Source organism: Lactuca saligna, chromosome 3, assembly GCF_052625555.1.
Source record: "Lactuca saligna cultivar CGN05327 chromosome 3, ASM5262555v1, whole genome shotgun sequence".
Classification (NCBI taxonomy): domain Eukaryota; kingdom Viridiplantae; phylum Streptophyta; class Magnoliopsida; order Asterales; family Asteraceae; genus Lactuca; species Lactuca saligna.
The window spans coordinates 12,619,292-12,646,584 of NC_136419.1; the positions used below are offsets into that span (position 1 = coordinate 12,619,292).

General features: G+C 36.2%; 2 protein-coding genes across 6 annotated transcripts; one reads left to right on the plus strand and one right to left on the minus strand.

Annotated features, from left to right (window-relative positions):
* Positions 1–8,311, plus strand: LOC145034493 (beta-glucosidase 24-like). 5 transcript variants are annotated; one of them, XM_078982916.1, is made up of 13 exons: positions 3,664–4,691; positions 4,790–4,925; positions 5,363–5,432; positions 5,549–5,607; positions 5,699–5,774; positions 5,854–6,019; positions 6,134–6,371; positions 6,707–6,825; positions 6,928–7,145; positions 7,303–7,403; positions 7,484–7,586; positions 7,681–7,789; positions 7,917–8,311. In XM_078982916.1, exons 1-13 carry the CDS (start codon positions 4,630–4,632, stop codon positions 8,281–8,283), a joined length of 1,824 nt encoding a protein of 607 aa, XP_078839042.1. In that variant the 5' UTR covers positions 3,664–4,629; the 3' UTR covers positions 8,284–8,311. The 5 variants fall into 5 exon arrangements, with proteins under 5 accessions (XP_078839045.1, XP_078839046.1, XP_078839042.1 ...); XM_078982917.1 differs by having other exon boundaries at positions 3,667–4,691; positions 4,774–4,925; XM_078982918.1 differs by having other exon boundaries at positions 3,667–4,691; positions 7,372–7,403.
* Positions 8,312–10,099: 1,788 nt separating this feature from the next.
* LOC145035195 (uncharacterized) lies at positions 10,100–11,878 on the minus strand. The gene is made up of 6 exons (XM_078983784.1): positions 11,624–11,878; positions 11,233–11,445; positions 11,037–11,116; positions 10,755–10,830; positions 10,560–10,661; positions 10,100–10,496 (listed from the first exon to the last, which is right to left on the minus strand). The coding sequence occupies exons 1-6, from the start codon at positions 11,876–11,878 to the stop codon at positions 10,356–10,358; spliced, it is 867 nt and encodes a 288-aa protein (XP_078839910.1). The 3' UTR covers positions 10,100–10,355.
* Positions 11,879–27,293: the final 15,415 nt, after the last annotated feature.

Consider the following 27,293-nt stretch of genomic DNA (forward strand, 5'->3'; position numbering starts at 1 on the left):
TGAAAATCCAAAAATATGGAAACAACCCAAAATATAGGAGCTACGTTTCCCCTTTTCCAAAATCTTGTACATAGCAATGATTTCAAACCGGATTTTGTTTGGGGTGCTGCTACTTCTGCATATCAGGCATGTTTTGACTTTATAATATATTTTTTTTATGTTTTAATTATAGGACGTTATTCCAACATCCACTATAACATTTTGTTCAAAACTGAAGATACCTATTAATACGAAAACATGATGTGTCTTATCTTTCATAACTTATAAGTTAATAGAACTTATAAGTTAATATACTAGTTAGTTTTTCTATGTACCTCGATTATAGGAATGATTTGATTATACGAATGACTCAATATTCTGATTTGTTTTTAGTACAAATTTCTTGATTCTTTATCCTCTTTCATATCATTCATGTTAAGAGGTAGAAGGTAAGTCAAATAAACTAACATGTCAAATATAAAAGGGTTTAAACTATGTTTATAAAATATATTGTTCGAATTGTCTTCAGCTGACAAAAAAAAATGTTATAAAAAGGTAATGAACTCTTATTTTGTGTATTTCCACATGCTTTATGCATGTCACTTTACATAACAAGTCATATATTCTTTTTACATATTTGGCCAAGGTTTTAAATTTTGTTCCGAATAGTCGAATACAGTCTAACTTTTGTTTTTTTTTAATATATATATATATATATATATATATATATATATATATATATATATATATATTTAGGTTCATTTGAGACCACCTATATTTTGTGAGACCGTAACACATATTTTATTTATTTATTTATTTATTTATTTTTTATTTTTTTAGTTAATTCAAGTTCCGAAAATAATATTTAAAAAAAGAATTTTTGGGTTTTTCTATTTATTTTGCATTTTAAAATTATTTTTTAGAATATGTACAGTGTAATATTATATTAGAATATTTCACGTATTTTAAAAAAAAACGAGATTTTTTTTATTTTTTTTAGTTAATTCAAGTTCCGAAAATAATATTTAAAAAAAGAATTTTTTGGATTTTTCCATTTATTTTGCATTTTAAAATTATTTTTTAGAATATGTACAATGTAATATTCTATTAGAATATTTCACGTATTTTTCAAGAAAAAATGAGATTTTTTTTATTTTTTTTAGTTAATTCAAGTTCCGAAAATAATACTTAAAAAAAGAATTTTTAGATTTTTCCATTTATTTTGCATTTTAAAATTATTTTTTAGAATATATCAGTGTAATATTTTATTAAAATATTTCACGTATTTTTCAAAAAAAAAACGAGATTTTTTATTTTTATTTTTTTTAGTTAATTCAAGTTCCGAAAATAATATTTAAAAAAAGAATTTTTGAATTTTTCCATTTATTTTGCATTTTAAAATTATTTTTAGATTTGATCTCACGGTCTCACAAAATTAGAATGTTCTATTTTTTTACAATATTTTAAAACCTTTTTATATAGTTTTTTGCTACAATTTCTTTTTACAGTTTTTACTACATTTAGAAATTCTTTTGTTCAAAAAAATTATATGCATACCCAAAAAAAGTTCAAAAGAATTGTAAAAGAAGTTCTAATCGTTGTATTAAAATTTTTATATATAAAACATGTTTATAACTTTCTTTGTAAAAAGGTATAAAGAAAGTTATGAAAATATTTATAAAAACTAAAAAAAACAACTACGAAAAAGTTCATAAAAGATTATATAAAAAAACCGAGTTTCTAAAAGTTTAAAAAATGTCTTAAACATATCTTAAAAAAGGTTGTAAAAAGGTTTTAAAAGTTATAAAAATTAAATTTGTAATAATAATAATAATAATAATAACAATGATAATAATAAGGTGATTCTTTTTTTTCAAAGTATTTGGATCGTATATATTCTAACAAAAAATTAAGTTGAGATCAAATTCTTAACAAAATCTAAAACTTTGGCTAAAAGTGCAATATTGTAATATGACATTTCTATACATTGGTATAACATGTACATATAGGGCTATAAACGAACCAAACAAACACGAACAAGATCTTGTTCATGTTCGTTCGTTTAAGTTAGCCGAACAACAAACGAACACGAACGAGATTTTCTTGTTCGTGTTCGTTCGTTTAACAAATTATTTTGTTCATATTCGTTCATTTATGTTTGTGAACGTGTTAAACAAACATAAACGAACAAACATTAGCGAACAAAAAAAAAAAAAAAAAAAAAACCACAATTGAACATATATGAACATAAACGAACATATAATATATCAATATAATAAAAAATAATTGAAAATAGATGAATATAAATAAACTTAAACGAACGAACATAAACGAACATAAATAAACATCATAAACGAACGTTCACGAACATAAATGAACGAACAAGACAATTGTTTATGTTCGTTCATTTAACTAAACGAACGATAATTTTTGTTCATGTTCATTCATTTATTAAATAAACGAACATAAACGAACTTCACGCCGAACAGTTCACGAACGGTTCGTCGAACGTTCAGTTCGTTTACAACCCTATGTACATGTGGAAATAAAAAACTTGAGAGCTCGTTACAGTCTTATAACATTTCTTGAGTGTGTTGATAACTTGAAAACATTTTCAATAGTATATTTTTTGAAGGGTTAATTTCATTTATATCCTTATAAACTTTTAATTTTGTGTCAATATCCTTACAAATATTAAAATTATATATACGTCCATGTAAAACTATAAAATTTACGTCTATATCCAAACACATATTTTACTTAAGATTAAATCAATTTAATATTAAAAACTTATCTAAATATCAAACTATCACGTAATATTACTAAATTACCCTTTTTTTGCCTCACGAAATCTCTGTGTATATATTTCTGAAACTCCATCAATGTTCGCTTTTTTTTCGCTTCATCCTTATACAAACACAAGAGATTTGATTATGTGTATCATTTGATGATCGTTATCTAACGTCAAAAACCCAAAAATGCATAAAAGCCCATTTGACACACAAATATCAAATCCTATTGACTTTTTTTTTTCTTATAGTTTTCTCTTGGTAAATTAATATCAATTCTCGTTTATTAAAAAGAAAGCAAAATATAATTTATATAAATTTTATGTAATTTTCAGAATTGAAGAAACTCAAAAAGAAATAGAATTTGGTATTTAGATAATAAGTTAACGTAAGTAGGAGTTGTTATTTAATTTATTCATTAAAAGAAAACTAAATACGAAGAAAGTTAAATTAGATTTATGGTGCGTTTAACTGTGAATGGTAACAAGCAAAACACAAACATACACATCTTTGTATGTGTATCGATGATGAATCTAGAAGAAAAAGCAGAGCCTCAATGGAGTTTAAGAAACATATACAAAGAGACAAAGGGAGGGTATTTTAGTAATATCATATGAAAGTTTGATTTTTAAATAATGTTTTTAATATTAAATTGATTTAATCATAATTGAAATACAAGTTTGGATATAAATGTTAATTTTATAGATTTAAAATGATATATACGTAATTTAAACATTTACAAGGATATTATAGTAATATTAAATGTTTACAAGGATATATATGAAATTTATCCTTTTTTGGAAGCAGTTTTTACCGAAAACAAAAATATTGCATATTTTAGACAAAACTTCAAAAATGGTCCCTGTGGTTTTTGAAAATATCAAGTTTAATCCCTAAGTTCAAAAAACCTCACAGATGGTCCCTGTGGTTTCAAAACTTTTAACAAATGGTTATTTTCGCTAACACCGTTAGCTTTTGGCCGTTAAGTGAAGGGCAATTCTGTCATTTCACTTTTACAGGGACCATTTATGAAGTTTTACCTTATTTTCTAAATAAAAAAAAGAAAAAATATATTAAAGGGTCCTACCCCCCTCTCTCTCTCTCTCACACACACACACACACCGTCTTCTCTCTCTCTCTCTCTCTCTCTCTCTCTCTCTCTCTCTTACATAAGCCATAGGAAGGAACAAGGGAAGATGTTGGTTACTCCTAGAAGGCCACCAACGAAATTGGCTAATGAAGAAGATGGTGGAAATCGATAACTTCCGCTACATCTCACCGTACCCTAATCCCTCTTTCTCTTCCCTATTCGAGTCAAACAAACAAGGAATTCTCTATTCGAGATAATGTTGAGATCGAAAATATTGATTCAATTGTAAGAGGTGCATGTGGGATTGGATCAACTAGGCGTTTGATTTCTTATTTTTGACATTAATCATAGCCAACATCACATTGTAGTTCTTCTTCCTTGGATCGTACAAGTTTCATTTTGTGTTATCAGAAAGAAGACTTCCTTGGAGATCGTACAAGTCGAACACGAGCGTCTGAAAACCAAACCCAAGGGAAACTCGGGTGATCGATGTTTGTAAAGGGGTTGTTGGGGGGTAAAGCTCGATCGAGCATATACAATACATAAGTGGATTCATTCTAAAAATCCTAAAGCCTTTCATCTTTGATTTCAATATCAAAACCACAAACCCTTTCTTACCCAGTAATTCCTTTCTAAAAAGGGCTCTTTTGGACCAACAAGACCCAGATTGTTGGCGCTGGCACATTTACGGTGGCCCTGTTCACGGCGACATCAAAATCACGACGATGACACATTTTCGCTAACCCAATTCATGGTTGCTTGTGTTCCAGGATGAGAAACTTAACAATGTTGTGTAATGAAAACAATGGCGGTCATTTCATAGTAGGAATAAGGTAGCTTGCACATGTTTAGGAGTAAATTTTGCCTCTCGTTCTGTAATCAGTTCGTGTTGCTTTTTACCTAAATCTGATTTAGGGTTGCTGATGGGAAGGGATTGCAGTAGATATGTGGAAGCAGATGGCAAGCTATCGGTTCTAATAGAGATGGGGTTCAATGTTTTTCGAGGTGAAAGAGAAAGACATATGTGGATGTGTGTATGTTTGAGAGAGAGAGAGAGAGAGAAAGAGGTGGGGCCCTTTAATATTAAATAATTATATATATATATATATATATATATATATATATATATATATATATATAAAAATTAAGGCAAACTTCATAAATGGTCCCCGTAGTGGTGAAATGACTGAAATACCCTTTACTTAACGGTCAAATGTTAACGGTGTTAGCGAAAAAGATCATTTGTTAAAAGTTTTGAAACCACAAGGACCATCTGTGAGGTTTTTTGAACTTAGGGACTAAACTTGATATTTTTGGAAACCACATGGACCATTTTTGAAGTTTTGTCCATATTTTATAAATAAATAAATAAATAAGTTTAATGTAAATGTGGTGGTAAGTTGTGACTAAATATTTCTACTTTCATTTTTACCGAAAAACATGTGCAATTTCAATCCAAGTTTCGAGTATCACAATTCTTGTTTGATAATTGATGATGATATAGATTGAAGGTGCCGCATCTAAAGGTGGTAGAGGTGAAAGCATTTGGGATGTCTTCTGCCACAACAACCCTGGTCGGTCTTTCTCATATTCTTTATTTATTTATTTATTATTTATTTTTTTGTTAATACGATCACACTGCTCTTTTTCTTCATTTAACTTCATGAGAATTTGCTTTAATTTATTGCAGATGCCATTGTTAATGGTGATAATGGAAACAACGGTACCAATGCTTATTTTAAATACAAGGTAATCATGCGTAACCTTAGTGTACTCTTAAAAATCAATTTGCAAAATTTCATTAATCCAAACCGTTTTCTGTTTTTTGATTGATAAACAGGAGGATGTGCAAATGATGAAAAAAATGGGTCTGAATGCTTACAGATTCTCAATTTCATGGACTAGAATATTTCCAGGTGAATTAAGAAAAAAAAATGACTAACTTATATATACATTTTGTTTAGTTAAAGCTATAACTTGGTGTTCAATTTTTAGGAGGAAAACCAAACAATGGCATCAACAAGGAAGGTATTGATTACTACAATAACCTAATCAATGAGCTCATACTCTGTGGAATTACGCCATATGTCACTCTCTTTCATTGGGACACTCCCGAAACCCTAGAAGAAGAATACATGGGCTTCCTAAGTGAAAAAATTATGTAAGTAAACCTGTAAAATATAATAATAAAATATATATACCGCTCTTAAATCATTCGAAAAACAAATTGCAACCTCATCAGGATATTATATTATTGTGCATATTTGATTATCAGATACGATTTTACGATTTATGCGGGATTTTGCTTCTGGGAATTTGGTGATCGAGTGAAGAATTGGATCACAATAAACGAACCGCATTCTTATGCTTCGTCTGGATACGCTGATGGTATATTTCCGCCTGGCAGGGGAAAAGACGGTGTTGGGGATCCTGGCACTGAGCCGTATATAGTAGCAAAAAACTTACTCCTTTCTCATGCTTCTGTTGTCAATTTATATCGACAAAAATTTCAAGTAATATTATATATCATTCATCTTTGGTTATTGCTTTTTGGTTTGTATGTATTTGTTATGTGGGTTGCGTGTATTTTTCATTTTTCCCATTCAAGAATTGGATCATACATATATGGTTGAATTTAATTCGTTGAATACCAACTACACCTTACATCCCATTCAAATCTTTTATCAAATATTTCGACTCTTATATTAAACTATGCATTGTGGTTACTTTCATGTAAAGATTAAAAAGAAAGACCCACAAAATGAATATATATGAACTAGTTTCATGTTTAGCCATGAGGATCGACATATCTATATTTCTTATCCATTTTGGACTGAAATCTTTTCAGAAAAAACAAGGTGGTAAGATTGGGATTACACTAAACACGGTATTTTGCGAGCCACTTAATCCTGAGAAACAAGAAGACAAGGATGCAGCCCTCAGAGCCATAGACTTCATGTTTGGATGGTGAGTCCATATATATACACACCTACGTGTATCATTAATTACGATGTGAAACGTATTTTATACAGATTTGTTAATTATTCTATAATAATTCAAAAAATTCAGGTTCATGGAGCCATTATTTAGTGGAAAATACCCGGACACAATGATAGCATATGTTACAGGTGGTCGTTTGCCAGAATTCACGGCAGAGGAAGCCAAGTCAATCAAGGGTTCTTATGATTTTCTTGGGTTGAATTATTATACCTCCTATTACGCAACCACTGCAAAACCAAGTCAAGTTCCCTCCTATGTGACAGATAGCAATGTCCATCAACAACCAGGTATATATATATTTCGAGAAATTAAATATCCTTCTACATTTTAGCCCTATTATCCTCCTTCTCATATTAAATGATGACAAGTGGAGTAAAATGTTATTAATTTCATTAAATGTGTCACTAAATGTAACACGTGTTAATAACATATTTGATATGGTAGGAAGATTACTAGGAATAAAATGTCGGACGATTTATGATGTAATAAATAAACATGTTTTTTTTTCTTCAGAGGGTCTTGATGGGAAACCTATCGGTCCACAGGTATAACTAATTTCAGTAACAAGTGTGGGGTTGTGTCATATTTTGTTTCTTAATTAATATTTGTGATTGATCAAATGTAGGGAGGCAGTGACTGGTTGTACTCCTATCCACTTGGGTTTTACAAAATTCTGCAGCACATAAAACGTACTTATGGAGATCCATTGATTTTCATAACAGAAAATGGTAATCAAATTTGTTATTTTTTTTTTCCTTTGGTTGTTTAATTCATTGTAATTTATAGGAAAAATTACATTTTCAAGTAAATCATTTTATATAGGTTGGCCAGACAAAAACAGTGACCAAATCGGAATTGGCGCAGCTTGTGTTGACACTCAACGTATTGATTATCATAATGCTCATCTTCAAAAACTCCGAGATGCGATTAGGTAAAGTTATATTGTATAATGTATTGTTTCTTTTTTGTTAAAAAAAATTGTATGATTTATTATGTGTAGCATCCTTTTCTTTACTTCACCTTCATTCTAATCGGACTCTGGTACACTATTAATGTAGGGATGGCGTTAGGGTAGAGGGGTATTTTGTATGGTCGTTGATGGATAATTTTGAATGGATAGCAGGATATTCTATTCGTTTTGGTCTACTTTATGTAGATTACAATGATGGGAAATACACAAGGTACCCAAAGAACTCTGCAATATGGTATATGAATTTTCTTAAAAGTCCTGAGAAACTTGGTGAACAAAAGAAAATACCTAAGTGTGTTGTTCCAAACAAGCCTATTGCTAAAACCCAAAGCACCGAGACGTCTAAGAAATCAAGCAGAGTTGTAGCCGAAGTAGTTCTGATTATGATATTGAGTATTCTTTGTATAGTCATGTTTATTTTCGACTATAAAATGAACATATGTTGTATTTATTAGACGTATCATTCATATTCATATTTATTCATTCATTTATTTATTTACTTTGTAAAGAATTCGTATTTGACTAGGTTTATTGTATGTACCCTTACCACTTCTTATGTATTTATATTTAAAACATGTAAAGGGAATAAACAAGCAGACAACTAAGTATTTTATGGTATCAAAGAGATAAAAATCTTCAAACCCCTTCTTTTTCTATAATCAAATGATTTTCCCAAAACTCAAAATTGTATTCCACCAACTATATAAAAAAGATAAGACCGTAAGATTGATCGTGTGGTATTCAAAAAACTTTGAATAAAGTCTAAAAGCTTTTCCACTTACATATAAGATTCAAAATCAATAAATTTCTATGAATTTGGTTCAAAAAAAAACTTAAACAGATAATTATGCTTTTTTAATTTATTGTTTTCTATTTTTTATATTTATTTTAATACTTGTTTAATTTAAAAAATATATGAAAAAGAAATTAACTCTCTCCCTCCCTACCTCCCTCCCTCCCTCCCTCCCTCTCTCTCTCTCTCTCAAGCGAATCCAACCACACACATGGAAGTTACTGATTTTATTTTATTTTAACACAAATTCTAAGATCTTAAACAAATCGATCAAGTCAGATCAAAACACAACCAGACTCATTTCCTCTTTAACACTTACTCGATTCTCCAAAAGAAAGAAAACCCAGATAATATATGAATCAAAGACACAAAACTAAAAACAGTTTTGGGTTGTTGAAAGGGAATCGGGTATTATAAAATATCACAGAAGCAGTCAAGTATGATCAAACACCCCCCCCCCCCCCCCCCCCCACAATCACATTCTTTATCTCTCCAATATTGATGATCAAAAGTTCCATAGCTTCTCTTCAGGTTGACTATAATATGAAAGTTGTTTTTACATAAGCATTCATGGATGTCACTTCTCAGCACTTCCTTCAACTTGCCCACAAACCAAATAAGTCGTGGGAGGAAATTGCTTTTTAGAGTTTAAATTATGGGATAAATCGACTAGGTACCCTCTGATTAAGTGATAAATCAATTGTATTTAACACACATACCTTGGATTATCGGACTCCAAAACAAAAACAAAACAGAGGTTTTAACATGGTCAAGATGATGGCTTCAAGGTATAAGAACATCGAGCAAGGAACCGTTTTTTTTTACAACACTAATACCATTTTACAAAATCTATTTTCCCATAAATTACTAGTCTCACATTATAAGGATATGAATATACAATTACATAGTGAATGGGCCTGACAGCTATATAAGAAGAGATGTGATACACCGATACTACACGAGCCCAAGTACATAAAATACGTGTGGACTAATATCTACAACATGTTTGGATCATTTCGATCTTATGTTTATTTAACAGAAATGTTTGTTTGCTGAACAATTTAGTTTCTCAAAACTATAAAGCATTTTCAGAAATTGTCTTTTTCAATTTTTTGGATGCTATTTAACCTAATTAGTTGAAATTGTTTTTTAATGAACATGTACTTTCCCAATCAGGATATCCATAAGGTCCACGTGATCATCAAGAAAAATTGCACGATTCCAATGACTAACACCTTTGTAAAGAATTGTTTAAAATAAGTATTAAAGCTGACATGGATGCCACATGGATGCCAATTTTGCTCAAGTTAAAAGAAAAGGCACTAACCAGTAAAACACCTACTGTTAGAAACCATATTGATAAAACTTAAACAATCATGTTCTAAATAGTTCACAGTAACTAAGTACAAAAAATAGTGAAAAAGACTTTACAAATTAAAGTTCTGATAGAAGTAGATAAACGTTAAGAAAAATCAACATAAGAAAACAAACGAATGAAAATAATATCAAAAAATTATTTTCACAGTGGTAGATCTAAAGTTCCTGATAAGAAAAAATGACATAACTTTGTTCATGTCTCGAATTGTAAATGCTATAATGATTGAAGTTTGAGAGCAATCAACACCATTTTCAACAAATGTGGAAACTAAAACACTCTTTCACAACCACTTATATCTATTTGTGAGATCAATAAAATGTTACCTAAATGATTGATTCATCAAACAATCATCTGATCTAATGTTTTTTCCCTTCATCTCCCTCTTCATCCAAATGATCAGCTTTTTTAGCAGGCTTTTTAGGAATTCCCCAACCACTAATCATATTTCTTGATTCATCATTTGAAGAAGGTAACTTTTGTTCATCTTTTCTTCTCCCCTGATCAACCAAAAACTTTTCACCCCATCGCCAATATTTGAAATTAAATTAATCAGTTAATACCTGTTCTGAGATTCTCACATCTTTCTCTGGAAATTTGTTCCTTGAAGCTCCATTAAATAATTGGAAACCCTGAAGATCTCCATTCTTGATGCTTGCTTCTAACTGCCAATCGTATAATTATCAGCTCTATACAGTATAAACATGTCAGAGATGTAGTTATGGTGATTGGAGACTATGAGCTTGAAGAGCTTTTACCTGAATGTGAAGAATGCAAAGAAGAATGCTTGCGATAGGTAACCAGCTTTCATCAGGTGACAGTGATAAGTTTGTCCTACAATCACAACCAACGTGGTTATTGAATCTGTACTCATCTTATCTTTAATCCCAACTGAAAATGGATAACAACAAAAAGGATTTGTAGAATATAGATACTTTACTGATAAAAAAGGAATGAAATACTCAATATCAATCGATAACATATGAAGCAATTCAATTCAATATCAACAAAATCAAAGAGTAAATGACAAGTTTAAGAACCTTAAGTATGGAGCCAAGTAAATGATGGCATATACAGCATATCGTTTATCGCCGGTATCCATCCAAGCAAAAACCCAACTCTACAAACAATAAGACGCAACAATCAATCATCAAAAACAAACACAAAAAAATATCACGTACAGAGTATGAACTCTTAATCAAGCAGCGGAATCAAGAGAAAGGTCGTAATGCTCACCATCCAGTTGAAGTAAGGGATGAAGCTTATAATCCCCATGACAGCGAACCTTGCGTCAGCTGAATCGATCACCGAATCACCATCTTCGTCGTCGTTGGGACTTACAGGGAGAGGAAATACCAACGAGTTGAGCACACACGCGCCCATAGCAATGACGAACGGCGCATCGTGAATTAACTCCGCCCTGCATCTTCCATTTCTGATTTTCCGCTTCTATAGAAAAAAAAAAAAAAAAAAAAAAAAAAAAAAAAAAAAAAACTCAAACGGATACACACGGACAGAGCTAGGGTTTCAGAACTCAATTCAAGCACCACCAACAACAAAATAAACTGAGAGAGAGAGAGAGAGAGAGAGAGAGAGAGAGAGAGAGAGAGAGAGAGAGAGAGATGACCTTGTTGATGTTTATGTAAGGGTGATAATCAAGTGTGTACAAAGGTTTAAGTTTTGGGAGGGTAGAAGAGCTGCAGGCGGAGGAAAAAGGAACGAGAGAAAGAGAGTTCATCGGCGGTGGAGCAGAAAGCGGCGGCAACTCAGGAGATGGGAGTGGCGCCGGGTGTGGAGCCCCGGTTGGTGAAGACTGAAGATCCGCCGAGTTTCGTACAATTGGGGAAGTGTGCCGTGTTGAGGGAGGCTTGGCTTCTAGCATTAGTTAATTTAAAAAAATAAATTAAATATAAAGATCTAAATTAAGAAAATATAAAAATAATTAACTATTATAATAAAAATGTTTTTTATTTTTTAAATTTAAATAAATAAATAAATAACTAATAAGTTTTAATTTTAAGAATTTTGAAATTAAAATATAAGTTTATTAATGATATTGATATCAATTTATTACTACATTTATTGTAATTATTATATTAAAATATTATGTAAAATTTTAAAAAATAAAAAAACTTATAAAATGACATGTGAAAAAATTAATTCGAAATAACTACAAAATGATATTTGACAAATTAAATGAAAGTGTGACAATTTGTAAAAAAAAAACTTTTATTTATTTTGAATAGATAGAATTAAACTTGGTTGTATGACTTTCGAAGATGTTTTAGATTTTTTTCAAAATAAATTATTCAATTATCAGATTTTTAAAAAGCAATAAGTAAAAAAATATATTTGAAATGACTTCAAAATAGCTAATTTAAAAAAAAAAAAAAAAAAAAAAAAAAAATGTATAAATGCTTGTTTAAAATGGAGTTTTTGCACATAGGTTTCCATGAATTTATTTTTTAAACTATAAATGACCCTACGACCTTTATTGAACCATTTTAGTCTTATTTTCTTCCCTTATTTTTTTCCATGTCCCTTTTAATCAATGTATGAAGTTTTTTTCCACTACAAAAATTAATTCACATATTTTTTTAAAAACTTATTTTGCTATCCTCGTAAATCAATAAACACTGTCCAAAAAAAACTTTTAAAGTCAAAAACAATCCAAAACATCCCATTACTTTTTAAGCTTATTAAGAGAAAAAAGTTAGAGTAAATGTCACAAAAATATTAAGTTTTATTTTATTCAAATCGAACATCGTGTTTTTCAATTTTATTCAATGTTAATCATTTCCCGGTATCCTTCAGGCTTACCCTATTGCCAGCAAGTGTGACATTGTTTTATGACGCATGACTGAAATGATATTGACATGGTATGATGGTATCAAAACTGAAACAAAAATTAAAACGTAGTGACTTTTTGTGATTGATATTATTTAAGTGCTCGATAAGGATTGTAAGGGATGACAAATTATCTAGGTGTGAGTATGAATTTGGTTCAGTATGTTGTTCTTCAAGAAGAAGCATGAATCATGTCTCCATGAATGCTAGAAGAGGAGTTTGATGGATGACTAGACTTGCTATATAATCGAACTTAGGAGATAATCCATTGATGGTGTACACATGACAAGATCCTTTTTCAACATCCCAACATCAATAATACCGATTAAGTCAACAACAATTTTGGTTTGGGTGTAATATTCGATGATTTTGGAATAGCCAATAGTAATATTACACATCGTTGTCAAGGTGAATAACTTTGACATCTTTATTATCGCGAAAATTATCTTTGTAATTGTTGTAATTGTTTGAGATTCCAATGCCTATCTTATTGATATTCCACTTAATATTTACAGAGAATTACAGAAAGAGAGACAGGAAAGCCTAATAAACGTATTGTGCTAAATATGGTACAGATCATACACAATAATTACATAGAACAATTACATAAAACACAATATAGAAATTTGAAATATATGGCATGTATACTTCCACAAATACTCCCTTGCAGTCGAATATGGTCGGATAGAGTGGCTGAAAATGGAAGCGGGTGAACAGGTGACGCGATAATTCGTTTGTGAAAATATCGGCATATTGGTAATTCATAGGAACAAGGAGGACACGTAGGGAACCCATGCACACTTTTTTGTGAACAAAGTGAATATATATTGCAACATGTTTTGTGTGTTGGTGTTAAACCGGGTTTTAAGTGAGATAATGTAGCATTCGGAATCTGAGGTATTAAAAATATTAATTTTTGCATTTAGAAGAGGCTGATGACGTGAGCCATAGTATTCACGTCGTGAGAAAGGACCATTGATCGTTTGACCCGTGTAACCGTGTTCTCGAACCTCACGACAAGAGGTATAAGTTCTCACAACGTGAGTCATGCCTGATGGTTCCAAACCCTAAAAATCGAGTATAAAACAGAATGAGGAGGCTAGGATCACCCATCCTCAACCTCTTTCACTCCGAAGTTACTGAAAAACCTTAAATTCGGCCTTCTTGAGCCCTTGAGCCATTGTTGGTGGTATTGGTGTGTTATAGTGGTTGATTTCCTTAAAGAAGAAGAAGAAGAAGCTCTGGTGGAGGTTCCTTTGGACGAGATAAGCTCCTTCTAGTGGCATTTCTGAGCTCATAAACCTCTATAAGTCTCAAAGATCTCACCTTTCTCTTCTAACCTTGCTAGATCTAGGTTATGGTTACCTTCTTTGCATAAGATCTTGAATTATCATGCACGAGGTCCATAATGTTAGCAACTTTATGGACCATTAAGTTATTTGTCGTGGTAAAACCTTTGGATCTAGATTTTGGTGCAGGTTTTGGACTCCAAGTTTGAATCTTGATGTTTATACCCATCTTTTGACCTAATTAGTGTTTAAGTCATGCATGAGACATCCATGACCTCTAAAGATATGATTTTTATGGTCCTTTCGTCTAGATATGGTACCATTGAAAGTCCCAATGTGCATCAAAAAGGATCAAGAGCTCAATGCTTACAGAACAATTCTCACGACGTGAGATGTATGGTCTCATGACGTAAGCACGGCTTTGCCTGGATCTGAAACCCTAAAATGAGTGAATTGAGTTGACTCGCTGTGCCAACCCAAGACGAGTTGACTCTCACAACGTGAGCCAAGGAAGGCCACGACGTGAGGACAAAATGATATAAAAGTTGACTATTGGACCTAAGTTGACTTTTTGTCAATTATTGAGAGGGAGGGTAAGTCTAAGGGTTTCATTGCATGATTTATTTGGTGTGGAGTAGTTTGGTGCGGCTAATAGCGTGAGTAGCAGTATTTAACTGTCAATTATGAGGTAAGTTTTCTTCCAGTAGAAGTGAGTCGAAGGTACCAATGTCGGCCCACTAGTAAGAGTTATAGTAGAGATGATTGTCTTTGTGATAATTATCTAGTATGTCACTATCTGTTATGCTTTATGTGCTAGTATGCTAAGTTATTATGTGGTAATGGTAGGGCTGGAATAGTCCCCAGTCACCGGTTGAAAGAGACTGAAGGGGACGCCAGCACCCAGATATTAGGTTGTATATGATTTATATGTTTATGTTAAGGTATTATGTGGTAGTAGTAGGGGTGAAATAGTCCCCAATTACCGATTGAAAGAGACCAAGGGGAAGCCAACACCCAGATATGCTAGGCAGCTACCGGTTGAAAGAGACCGAAGGGGGCCAACACCTAGATATGCTAGGCAGCTACTGGTTGAAAGCGATCGAAAGAGAGGCCAAAACCCATATATGCTAGACAGTTACCGGTAGAAAGAGACCGAAGGGGAGGCCAACACCCAGATATGCTAGGCATTATGTAATTATATGGTATGTGGTATGATGGGGGAACTCACTAAGCTCTGTGCTTACGGTTTTTAGTTTTTGTTTCAGGTCCTTCTTCTTCAAAGGGAAAGGCACCGAAATGATAACATCACATCTCACACATGATTTTCCGCACATGAGATTCTTGGGATTTGTACTCTGACATTGCTACTATCTTATGACATGATTTTGAGACATCTTATCTATGGTTTTTATGAAATAAGATAACTTGATGATATTTTCTATAAATTGTTGTATGAATTGTTACATCAAAAATGAAATTTTTGTCTGAATTTTTGGGATGTTATAGATAAATGGCAGAAATATTGTCATAGTAGATAAATGTGGCTTGACGTAGTGGAAGATGAAGCTCAAGAAGAAGATTATGTAGCCATGCGGTTTCAGTCGTTACATTATGACCCCTTTATATTCGGTTTCAACATTTGATCTGGAGATGTATGTTGTTGTTTGGATGACCATGAGACAAGGTTGTCACCGATGATTACACAATAGACGGATATGGAGCATCGGGAGTTAGGGCATCCCCTCAGTCCATATCTGACGCGGTAAGTTTGGTAGACTTGGAAGGAGAGATATGAAGATCATGATTACTTGTGCCATTGAGGTATCTTCAAATGCATTTTAAAAAGTTGAAGTGTGGTTCTTGGGGGGGGGGGGGGGGCATGCATAAAGATACAGACTTGCTGAACTCCATAGAAAATGTCTGGATGAGTGAATGTCAAGTACAGGAGGGCCCCAACAAGGTTACGGTACAAGGAAACATCTTGCAACGGGTTACCAGTGGTTGCACTGAGCTTGGAATTGGTATCAACAGGTGTGGCGCATGGTTTGCAATGTTGGACCGTTTAAAGATGTCATTCTCGAATCAACTCCCACGATGTAGCCATAGGTCGCCACGGCTGGGAAATTCCTGTCTATTGGTCGTATAAGAGCTACGACATAACCAAGGAAATCCATGACGTGGTGGTTGACTAAAGTTAACGTTAGGTGTTGAATTTGACCGTTGACTTTTGGTGCGTGTTGACTTTTAGTTAAATTTCTATTTTTAGAAGTTAGACTCATGGTTACCTTGCATGAGTTGTTAAGAGGTGCTTAACACCCATCATTTGGCGGTGAGAGCTGTTAGTTGTGGTCGACATGACATTAAACTGGGACTGTAGTCAACTGTTGTGACATATCGCCAAGCCTTTGGGTCTTGGGCCTTGGATATGGGTCAGAGATCCGAGTGGGATGTCGTCTGCGTATTCCCAACATGATACCTATAAAGAACCACAACAGATCGTTAGAGTTTCTCTAGGGCCGAAGCCCTAGAAGCAATCTCCGACGAGCAAGTTAGATCAATATAGAGGATGAATGGGATTCTCCTAGTCGGAGTGAACCACTTTGGTGTATGGGGTGTGTGTTTAGCCATGGAAGCTGGTTGAAAGGTGAGAGACTAAGAGGAAGTCCCTAGGGTTTAGATCTGAGTTCAAAAAGATGCCCCATCAAGGAGGGGGGGCTTATTCTATTTATAGGGGACAATTAGGTCAAGTGAAAGATAGGTCAAGCCTTAGGTCGTCATAATTTAGGCCCAACTAGCAAGGAGTTGGGACAGGCCTCCAGGGGTTTCCAGACGAGCGTCGGGGGTCGCCAGTCTACCATTAGGAGGTCTCCATACAAAACCGTTGCTCCCGATCTTGAGGTCTAGACCATGCTAAATGGGTCATGCCATAACAAGCCCCCCCCCCCCCCCCCCGGTCCGATGTGATTGGTATGAGGCCAATGACATTGGACTGGACATAGTCAAATATTAATAATGCATTAAAAAGATAAAAATAATAACCGAACCTCAACCACGAGAGACATGGTGTTATGCGATGGGATCATGTAGCACTAGCTGGCCTGATACTCTTTTTTTCTCCGAAGTGTAATCTGATCAATGTGATGCAACGTAATTGTTGCTGGTAAGATGATGTAAAGCAGGGATGCTATTGATGTTATGTAACTTCGATATGTGGCGGTTGTGGTGCCATGCTCCAAGGTTCTCCGAGTAATTGTAGCATACTTGGTCCGTGATTACTGCCTTCTAGCCACTCCCGAAAGTTATTCATGGAAACTCCATTGAGGAAAACACGTGTGCTTCGACGAGGGGGGTGAGATCCACAACCGGCGCCTTGTAGCGGGTTATATTTCTATGATAGGGGGAACTTGGAGTGATTGGTCAGTAGTGTACATATCTCAAGTCCCCTATAAAGGTTTTTCGAACTAAGCTTTACTCCGCGAGCCTACTTCTGGCGCCCTCTGTTGGATTGGTAGGTATGCTTTCTTAAGATCATGGATAATTCAGATTTTTTTTTTGTAATTGCCTTGAAACTCTTCGTAGGGTAGTGGCAGTAGTAGCATATTACTCTTCTCCCTTCTCCCCCACCCCTTTTGTAGAATCAAGTGTCACGAGCCGTAATGCTTATTTCAAAGTGTATTTTGCTGAGTTGGGATGCTTACCCACGAGAGCCATGGTGATGCTGCTGCTTCTCACCAAAAGTTTGCTTACTTGTTTTGGTCTTGGTCGGTTTGATCGATGTTGGTCTTTGGAATTGTTTGGGGGAATTTCCTACTTACTTGGCTGTGCATTAAGATTCGAAGAATTCTCTCTTTGTGTTGGGTGAGAGTTTGTTTATACCCAACCAAATTTCTTTGGCTATGTCCCAGGAGTTCACACTCGCGAGCTCAAGGCTCGTCTTTCCTTCGAGTCCTTAGCATGTGTTTTCAATCCAAGACCTTGGATGGTCTCTTCTTATGAACCTTAATCGGTTTGTTTTGCTAGGGTACTCTTTTTAGATAAAGTTTTCTGGTTACCATTTAAGACCTTGCTCTAAGTCTTGGACTGATGATTGTTGCACTCCAGGTGTGGTTATTCAAGTTAAGTCGAGGTCCTCACCTCGAGGCTTTCAGGACTTGGATATTCTTGTGTCAAGGGAAAGGTTGTGAGCCTTTAAGACCTTTATCCACGTCATCGTCAAATTTCGTGGGGTTTGAATTTTACATACGTGTTTAGGGAAAGGTTAGGAGCCTTTAAACCCTATTAGTTGCATTTTCACATCTATTTCGCTCAAGTGACACGGATGATCAATCCTTGTTATCACTTGGTAATGTGCACAACCTACTTGCACTATGAGTAAGAGTGGTGTGAATTGTACACGTTTAAGGTCTGGAGGATGGGCATACAGTGTTGTGCTTCCAAGACGCAAGCTATATTCTGGTGTGTTTCCACTATCCAACCTATATGCCAGAGCTATCCAGGCTACGCTAATGGGCCTGATATCAACAAGTCTTCCCAATGATAATATATAGAGCGAGGCCACTACGTGAGTATGCAACAATAATGTCATGACATTTCTTTAATGTTTTGGTGGGATGTCACCAATTAATCACCTACATAGTCTGTCAATGATAGTTATTTTCAAAGTGCTTCTTGCATGGGTATGCCTAGCCGGATTCTGCCAATGCTGCATGGTGATGCGCAACTTATATTGCATAGCTTAACGGAATTGACCTGGTTGATCAGTCTGTGATCGTCACCCGGGAAAGATCGAGCTTATCAGGAAACAATTGTGGAGATGTCACGACTTACGGTGTGCGGCTTAGCCAAATGGACCGAACTTATCAGGAAACAATTGTGGAGATGTCACGCAAGAGAGCATCACCCGGGAAAGATCGAGCTTATCATCCAACGATCATGAATATGTCACACAAAATGGTACCGCATGGATATAGATCATCAAAGGTTGTGAGCCTTCAAGCCTTATTCACGGTGCACATTATGTTGGTGGGGTTAGGGTAGGATGCCAAGAAGCTCAAGGCGAAGGTTATGTACGAACTTTGCGAGTGGAGCCAGCCGTTATACTGGAGTCGGGCTGAGAAATCAAGCCACTTAAGGCAAGGGTTATGAACCTTCTGAACCCTTAGCCAAATTGGGGTTAGCAATCTTCAATTTATGTGTCCAGACGAGGTGGTCGGTTCATTGAGAATGTAAAGGCACTTGACGCTTTGTTATACTATTGGTTGTAGGGACAATTGGTGCCCAACTGTCTTGGGCATAATGACACTGTTTTCCGAGAGTTGAGGCTATTAAGAACTAGACAACAGGGTTATTGAGAGCCATTAAACGCAACTGTTGAGAGCTTGTGCAACGAGATTGCCAAGAATTGGTCAGCACGGACACTAGGATTTAGGCATCGCGACCACTGAGGATTGGACCATGAAGTTGCTCATTCATTTATACTATTATTGACTTCTCAGGGATCATAATCATATATAATATTCCCTTGTCATGTAGTTCGACTCTTTTCTCGAAATTGAGTCAACACTGCGGCATAGTGTTGTGTGACTGTATTGGGTCAACACTTCGGCTTGATGATGATCAACAAGGCAATTTTTTGGCGGTTTTGATTTGAGCATGATTGTATTGGGGATTGGTATCCCATCAAACCTTGTCATTTTTGTAGGTGTTTTTCTAGTAGTAGGTACCAACTAGGCTAAACTTGAGTTGTTTTGTGTGTATTGGCTCGTGCTTACACAGTTAAGCCTCATTCGTTTATACATGCCATTGTAAATAATGATAACAGGTTATCTAGATCTATACTATGTAAATAATAGTAAGATAAATGCATGATAATGTCAAGTAAAGTGTACACAAGCATGTGTTGTAAATTGTTCACATAATGTTTCTTTGTGTAAGCTTGTAAGGTGAAATACTTGTATGTTGGGTAAAAATGTTTCATTAGTATGCAATCAGTGGCTAAGAACTGATGATAATGAAATATTTTGATTGACTCGAAAATTATTTATCAGAATATGGCATCTTTGCATATGGAAATAAAATGTTATGGTAATAAGATTTTATACTATGTATAGAAGGTTGATATTTGTTGCATAAATACTTTAACTTTCCAATGGTAAATGTGTGCCACAATTGCCATGATAAGGTTTGGGTAAATATTTTTGGTTTACTAAATGAAGATAATATGTAGATATGTATAGTATTGATTTACTTGAGAAAAGGGAGATATGTAGATCTTGTATCCGAAGTATGTCAATGTGTGTCTGACGTCAGTTTTTAACCTGAGCCTTTTTGTCATGGTAATGCTTGGGAACGCTTCGTAGAGTAGTGGAGATGTACCAGACACAAGCCATGGTAGTTGAGAAGCGTGGTCTCGCCGTGCGCTCTGTAACGTCCCAAAAATCCAAGGTATTTTTTTTACATGTTTAAAACAATAAATCATATATATGAGTTGTTCCAAAACTGATCAAAGTGAATATATCATTTAAACCTCAAAGTAATATCATTAAGTGAACATACAAGTTTCATGGGCTACCCCTATGTTCTTTCCTTGCAATGTCGAGGGCCAAATCCCGGTCTTACATATAAGTGCCATGGGCTACCCCCATGGTCTTTCATATAATTCCCACTGGCCAGATCCTGGTGTTTCATACAATTGTCATGGAGACAACTAGCATTCCACATAACAAGTAACGGGGTGGCACTGGTGCCTTCGAAACTTATTTAAGTTCCTTAACTTCCACAAAACACAATTCAAGAGTTTAGATCTCATAATCATCATTACTTCCTTCTAAAAGGTCTTTACATCGCCTCCTTAAGGCCCAAAGCCTTTACACAAGTGAGTTACGGCCCACGTCCTTGAATCACAGAATGATCTTGAAAAGGGTGTTACAATTCTCCCCCACTTATGTTAGATTTCGTCCTCAGAATTATTCCTTACTAGAAGACATATCCACCCCAACCACCTACCAGATCCTTGATAAAAGTCGACCCTATCATACGATGGCCTTCCAATAATCGAACCTATCCTTAGCAGAACTCTCATACTGACGACGAACGAATCCTTGCTCCCGCTGACCTTAACTAATAAAGGACAACCCAACTCAAAACAAAGAATCCAATACCTTATATTACTTCTTGACATACAAAACCATTCGAAAACACAACCAATATGGCTCCATTTCGCAATCTAATAAGAACAAAATCCTTACGACCCTAAATTATCCTGCTGACCCGCATTCATATTTTTGATCTATCCAATATCTTTTGAGCTCCGAGCTGATCTACCAATTATATGAAGCATCGGATTCTTGACCAGTCGCTGAAACCAACATCCTTTCCAATGACTATACCACAAGACTCTATTTCAGAGTCTGTCTAACCAAGCTACTCTAACCTACTTGTATATAAGGATGCAATAGCCCTCCAGTTCCAACCAGGGATATCATAACCAACCATCACACTGATGCAATGTAACTTACTTTGCTCTAAATGAATGTTACACTTCCAGCTGTAGTCTTACATCACGACCAACCCCATACGGCCCACATCCTTCCTTGATTCCACTTTGAAGGTATAAACTTTACAATTACCGATCTTACACCCACGATCAAACCAATTCCTCATTTCCTTGTATTCCCGAACGACCGCTACAACTTTTGCGTTCAAACCTATCATGCCCACCTTGCGGATTCCTTCAGTTCCTTGCTGATACTACCAAAGATCAAACCAAATGTTGGTCTTCTCTCACTCAAAGCTTGCTCTAAGGGTGGTCAATGCCCCCCACATCGACATCCAAAACTGGCTCACCCAGAAATATTCTAAGCATGACTCTTGGTATGCAAAATGACATATGAAGATTCTCAAAATAAAATATCTATGATGTCAATTGGTGGACCTCGGATCTCCTCAGCCCGAGACTGTAATGCTCGGCCCCTCACAAAGTAACTGGAGTCGTTACACACACTGCTCCACCCCACAACATCAGATGGTCGACCTTCTCATGGCCCACCTGGTTGTAGTGGAAAAATAATGGACTTGTTCCCTCGGGGACAATCTCTACTGACCTGACCAAGCCTTCCACACTTATAGCAACCCAAACCCCTAAATCGATAAACTCCATCATGCTACTTCCTGCACGTGCTGCACTGACCTTAACCCTACTGGCCTCTCACCCGTTGATCAAAAATATTGGGTCTCTTCGTAGGACCCCCAAATGGCTGCACCTGATTTGGCTTCCTCTTCCCGAGGTGCTCCAAATCAATACACGCTCTCGGGCTCTAGCCATCATGTCCTCTAAAGTCCGACAAGATGAAAAGTTGACAAACTCACTTATACCATTTCACAACATATCATGGTATATTGTCTTCTTCATTTCCTCGTCTGTGGCATACTATGAATCCAAAAGAGCGCTCTCCCTAAACTTGGAAATGATCTCTTCCAAAATCTCAGTCGTCTGGTGAAGGTCCTGACACTCCCTCGCCATCTGTTGCACCTCAATAGATGGTGCAAATTCTGCCCTAAGCCGGGTATCAAATTTCTCCTGAGTCATCGTCTCAATGACATCGCCTCCCAAAGTGAAGTTCACCTCCTCCCACCAATCTTGGGCTCTGTCTTTCAGAAGACAAGAAGCATTATGATCTTCGACCCCTCATGGTAGAATCTTGACTGAAAAGCATTCACGATGACCACTATCCACCTCCTACTAGCAATGGGGTTGTAACACCCCGAGTTCATAAGTGAAAGTTCAGGGTTCAAAGTGTAAATAAGGACGGTCAACTCGGCGAGTCCATTGGTGGACTCGACGAGTTGAGTTGCGGTTCTGGTCTTATGTAAAGTGGCCAACTTGGCGAGTCGGCGGCTGGACTCGGCGAGTTGGTGCTGAAGAGAGAAAACCCCTAATCTTCGGGGTTGCACCCTATTTAAAGGACTTAATGCCCTCCCCTCAGTCCCCTTAGCCCCTTTTGAAGTCCAGAAATCCTAAATCCATTTGTGAGAGCATTGGAGAGTATTTGGAACCTTGATAAGTGCTTGGTGAAGAGATCTTTGAAGATTAAGAAGGTTGGAGCAAGGAGATTTGCAGAGATTTGGTTTATTCTTCAGTGGGAGCTTGCATTGGAGGTAATAGATCTGTTCTTGAGCTTTTGTGCATCTAGATTTATCAATTGTGGGGTTTTTAGGGCATAAATGAGGTGCATCTCGAGTTTGGTGTAAGATCTAAGGTTGCTACCTCAGATCTAGGCTTGTAATGACCCTAGGAACCATAAAGTCTATGTTCAAGAGATGTAGGTGAAGTTCTTTTGTCCCAAGCCTTAGCCCAATAGTGTATTATGCTTAGATCTCTTTGGATTCACGTAAAGTTGGCCACTTTATGTGATGGATGGGTTGTAGGGGAGTGGATCTATGGATTGGAACCCATGCATGGCTTGGAAAGCCACTGTATGGATTAAGAACTAGAGGTACTCGACGAGTCACATGGGTGAACTCGGCGAGGTTGATGAAGATAGGTAGGAAATCGACGAGTTGGAAGAACAACTCGGCAAGTCTGTTGAAGATTGCCTTGGACTCGGCGAGTCTGTTCTTGGACTCGGCGAGTCTAGTCGTGAAGTCCTAACCTTTTCTGGTTAAGTCGTGAATCGGTGAGTCGAAGGATGACTCGGTAAGTTGAGCATGAAGGGACTCAGAGTTCGTGGGACTCGACGAGTCTTGGGGCAACTCGGCGAGTTGGGTCGCGATATGGGAGTTTTCAGAGCCTAGGGACTCGATGAGTCAGCGGGCTGCCTCGGCGAGTAGAGTCACTCAGGAAGTTTGACTTTGACTGAGGACTTTGAATTTGACCAAGAGTTGACCAGTTGACTTCCAAGGGTATTTTGGTAATTATTGGTATTTATTGAATTCAGTCATTTGGTATTGATCAGTGGTGGAATTCGTGTCGGAGGTTGGAGCAGTGTGATCTTATCTCTTCAGTCAGCAGCTGCGAGGTGAGTTATCCTCACTATACTAAGGGGTCTAAGGCACTAAGGCCAACCCAATGGATTTGATATCCTAGTAGTTATTGATATGTTGAGTTGAGTTAGTAATGTATGCCAGTTGATATGCTAGTCGGGTAGATTTGTAGGACTGCCTGTGATACTGATTGATTACTTGTATGTGCATTTATCTGTTACATGTCGACATGTTATGTGGGATGGGTTGAGGTTGTACTGCTCCGTGCGGTAGCCAACAAACCCTAGAGTATTCCAGATATGAGCTGAGGGCCATGTAGGCATTCTAGACCCATATTGAGGACTCGGGAGTATTCCAGATATGAGCTGAGGGCCCGATAGGCATTCCAGACTCATATTGAGGACTCGGGAGCATTCCAGATATGAGCTGAGGGCCCGGTAGGCATTCCAGACTCGTACTGAGGGCTCGATGGCATTCCAGATACGAGCTGAGGGCCTGGTAGGCATTTCAGACTCGTACTGAGGGCTCGATGGCATTCCAAATACGAGCTGATGGCCCGGTAGGCATTCCAGACTCGTACTGAGGGCCCATGGGGTAGTCCAGCTTGTAAAGTTGTGGACCCAGTACATGTTGTTTTTTTCAGTTTGTTATGATATGTTATTGTTGACGTGGTTATGTGGATTGTATGTGTATCGGTATTTTTGGGGTAACTCACTAAGCTTTCGGGCTTACAATTCAGTGTTTTGTTTCAGGTACTTCAGGAGATCGTGGCAAGGCGAAGGCGTGATCGTACAACTCCTCCTATTATATTTATATTTCTGGGAAAAACTCTGATAACTAATATTTTGAAAACAAAGTTGTAATGTTTTTAATGAATTTGATATGTATAAAAAGTTTAATTTGGCTTGAAATTTTTGGATGTTACAGGGGTCCTTCTCCCCAAAGAACTCGGGAGCTCCATAAGCACAAAACTTACAGAACGAAAGTGTGAAATCCCCCACAATAGCCAAAATCTTTGTGCAGAACGTGGCCACACGTTCATCCAAAATCTCCATAATCCCTTCCTTGACCAAACCAAAGATCACAAGAGTCTACTCCAAAATATTGTGGGTGATCTTCGACGAGATGAAGTTCCACGACTGCTCATCCATCGGTTCAATGCCAACACCTAAGTCTGAACCAGAGCCTAACCTCCTCCACGAGTGTTCATCACCATACTGAAAAACAATCATACAATAATCGGAACATACTCAAAGAATCCTCTTCCCACAGGCTTCATAGATTCTCTGTGACTCCCCTCGGTTCAAGTATGGATCCTATGCTTTCAGTAGTACGAGCTCAATACTACCTTCCACACCTACCCATTCTTTCCTCAAGAGTTATACCGAATCCTCCAAGTCACCTTCTCAAATCGGTACTCCAAGTACCCGCTAAACAACACAACCAACCCACTAAAGCATTTCCTAGGCTCTCTTAGGTTCCCGACCTCACCATGCCATCAGTTGCTGAAAAACTACCAACAATGTTAGCTAACCACTTCATGAATACAATCACATGCAACAAAACTTAGATAATCCTTCAAGTAAAAGATTCAACCATACAACGGTTGGACTCAGTGAAGAGTTGCGCAATAGAGTCAAATCCATCAATCTGGGATTATTTAACCTTTGCAACGTGTTGCTTAACATATTTACTTAATAGTTAACTCACATCACTAAGAGTTCCATAAAGCACAAAGCAAACAACATTCATGCAATAAAAATCCAAGCTATAAAATAAACAAGGGGCATCCCACACTCACTTGCTACTACCATGCTAGTAATGTCTACTATCACTTCCGGTTTCCTTATGCATGCAAATTATGCACAATACAGGATCAAATAGACTTTCGAATAAAAGATTCTACCTTAGGACCACAACCATACATGGAACAGGAAATAAGGCCAAATCATTCATTCTAGGGCTATATGATCCTACCCGTATACAATTTTTAAAGCATACACTTAGCAAATATTGTTACAAATATATATTCCCAATCATAGCATCCAATGCTTCCTAGGCTACAAGGCATCACATATCAGGCCGATCCATCATGCAATTCTTGAAAGTATCCCTATCCTTATCCTAGCATGTGAACATGCATATCATATATCATATCAACATGTATGGGTATTCTGGGAATCACTTACTTGAGCTTAGCTGATTCCACGCATCACACCCCTTTTTCTTTATAAAAATCTTTTCAGAAACTTATTTTCTTTACAAAAATCTTTTTAGAAACTTATTTTCTTCAAATGATTAGCAATTCCTCAATTTGAGTTCAAACATACAAAAGAGTGTGCCTAAATCCCTCAAACCAAAGCCCTGACACCAACTTGCAACATCCTGAAAATCCAAGGTAATTTTTTTTCATTTTTAAAACAATAAATCATATATACGATTTGTTCCAAAACCAATCAAAGTGAATATTTCATTTAAACACCAGAGTAATATCATTAATTGCCAATGTAGAAAACTTTGGGGGATGTTGTGTAGTCACGCTGGGCCTTTCCCTTTCGAACTGAAAGTACCTGAAACGATAAATTTGAAACCGTAAGAACAAAGCTGAGCGAGTTCCCCAAAATACCACATACCAAAACATACAAGTGCCATGGACTACCCCCTGGTCTTTCCCTGCAATACCGAGGGCCAAATCTCGGACTTACATACAAGTGTCATGGGCTACCGCCACAGTATTTCATACAACTGCCAGAGACCAGATCCTGGTCTTTCATACAATTGTCACAGAGACAACTTGCATTCCACATATACATTTAACAGGAACCAAATTTCAAACTATAAATCAAATTAACCAAAATGTTCAAAGGTCAAACTTAGTTAACCACGGTCAAAGTCAAAGTCAAGGGTCATGGTCCAAAGTCAATATTTCTTCTCAGCGGAGTACGCCCTGCGTACCAAGAGAGTATGCCTAATGTACTCTGATGTTGACCAAAAGTAGGGCGCTGACCGCGTCTACGCAACATACCACAGGTACACGTAGCGTACGACCCCAGTCCCAAAAGTCCATTAAGAGCTTATTAAATCAAGCCCTTACATCCAAAACTCAGATCCAAGCCCAAAATGATGTTCTAAGTCATACATTTTCCTTCTTTATGACTTTGCATGGCTATAAAGTACTTA

What these genes read in the sequence shown, in the direction of transcription:
- LOC145034493 (XM_078982916.1), top strand. Translation starts at nt 4,630, where the DNA reads ATGAGAAACTTAACAATGTTGTGTAATGAAAACAATGGCGGTCATTTC. An exon ending in TTCCTAAGTGAAAAAATTAT is followed by an intron (nt 6,020 to 6,133) that starts GTAAGTAAACCT and finishes TTTGATTATCAG; the next exon opens with ATACGATTTTACGATTTATG. An exon ending in CAATGTCCATCAACAACCAG is followed by an intron (nt 7,146 to 7,302) that starts GTATATATATAT and finishes TTGATATGGTAG; the next exon opens with GAAGATTACTAGGAATAAAA.
- LOC145035195 (XM_078983784.1), bottom strand. Translation starts at nt 11,878, where the DNA reads ATGCTAGAAGCCAAGCCTCCCTCAACACGGCACACTTCCCCAATTGTA. An exon ending in TACTTGGCTCCATACTTAAG is followed by an intron (nt 10,831 to 11,036) that starts GTTCTTAAACTT and finishes TTGTGATTGTAG; the next exon opens with GACAAACTTATCACTGTCAC. An exon ending in ATGTGAGAATCTCAGAACAG is followed by an intron (nt 10,497 to 10,559) that starts GTATTAACTGAT and finishes TTGGTTGATCAG; the next exon opens with GGGAGAAGAAAAGATGAACA.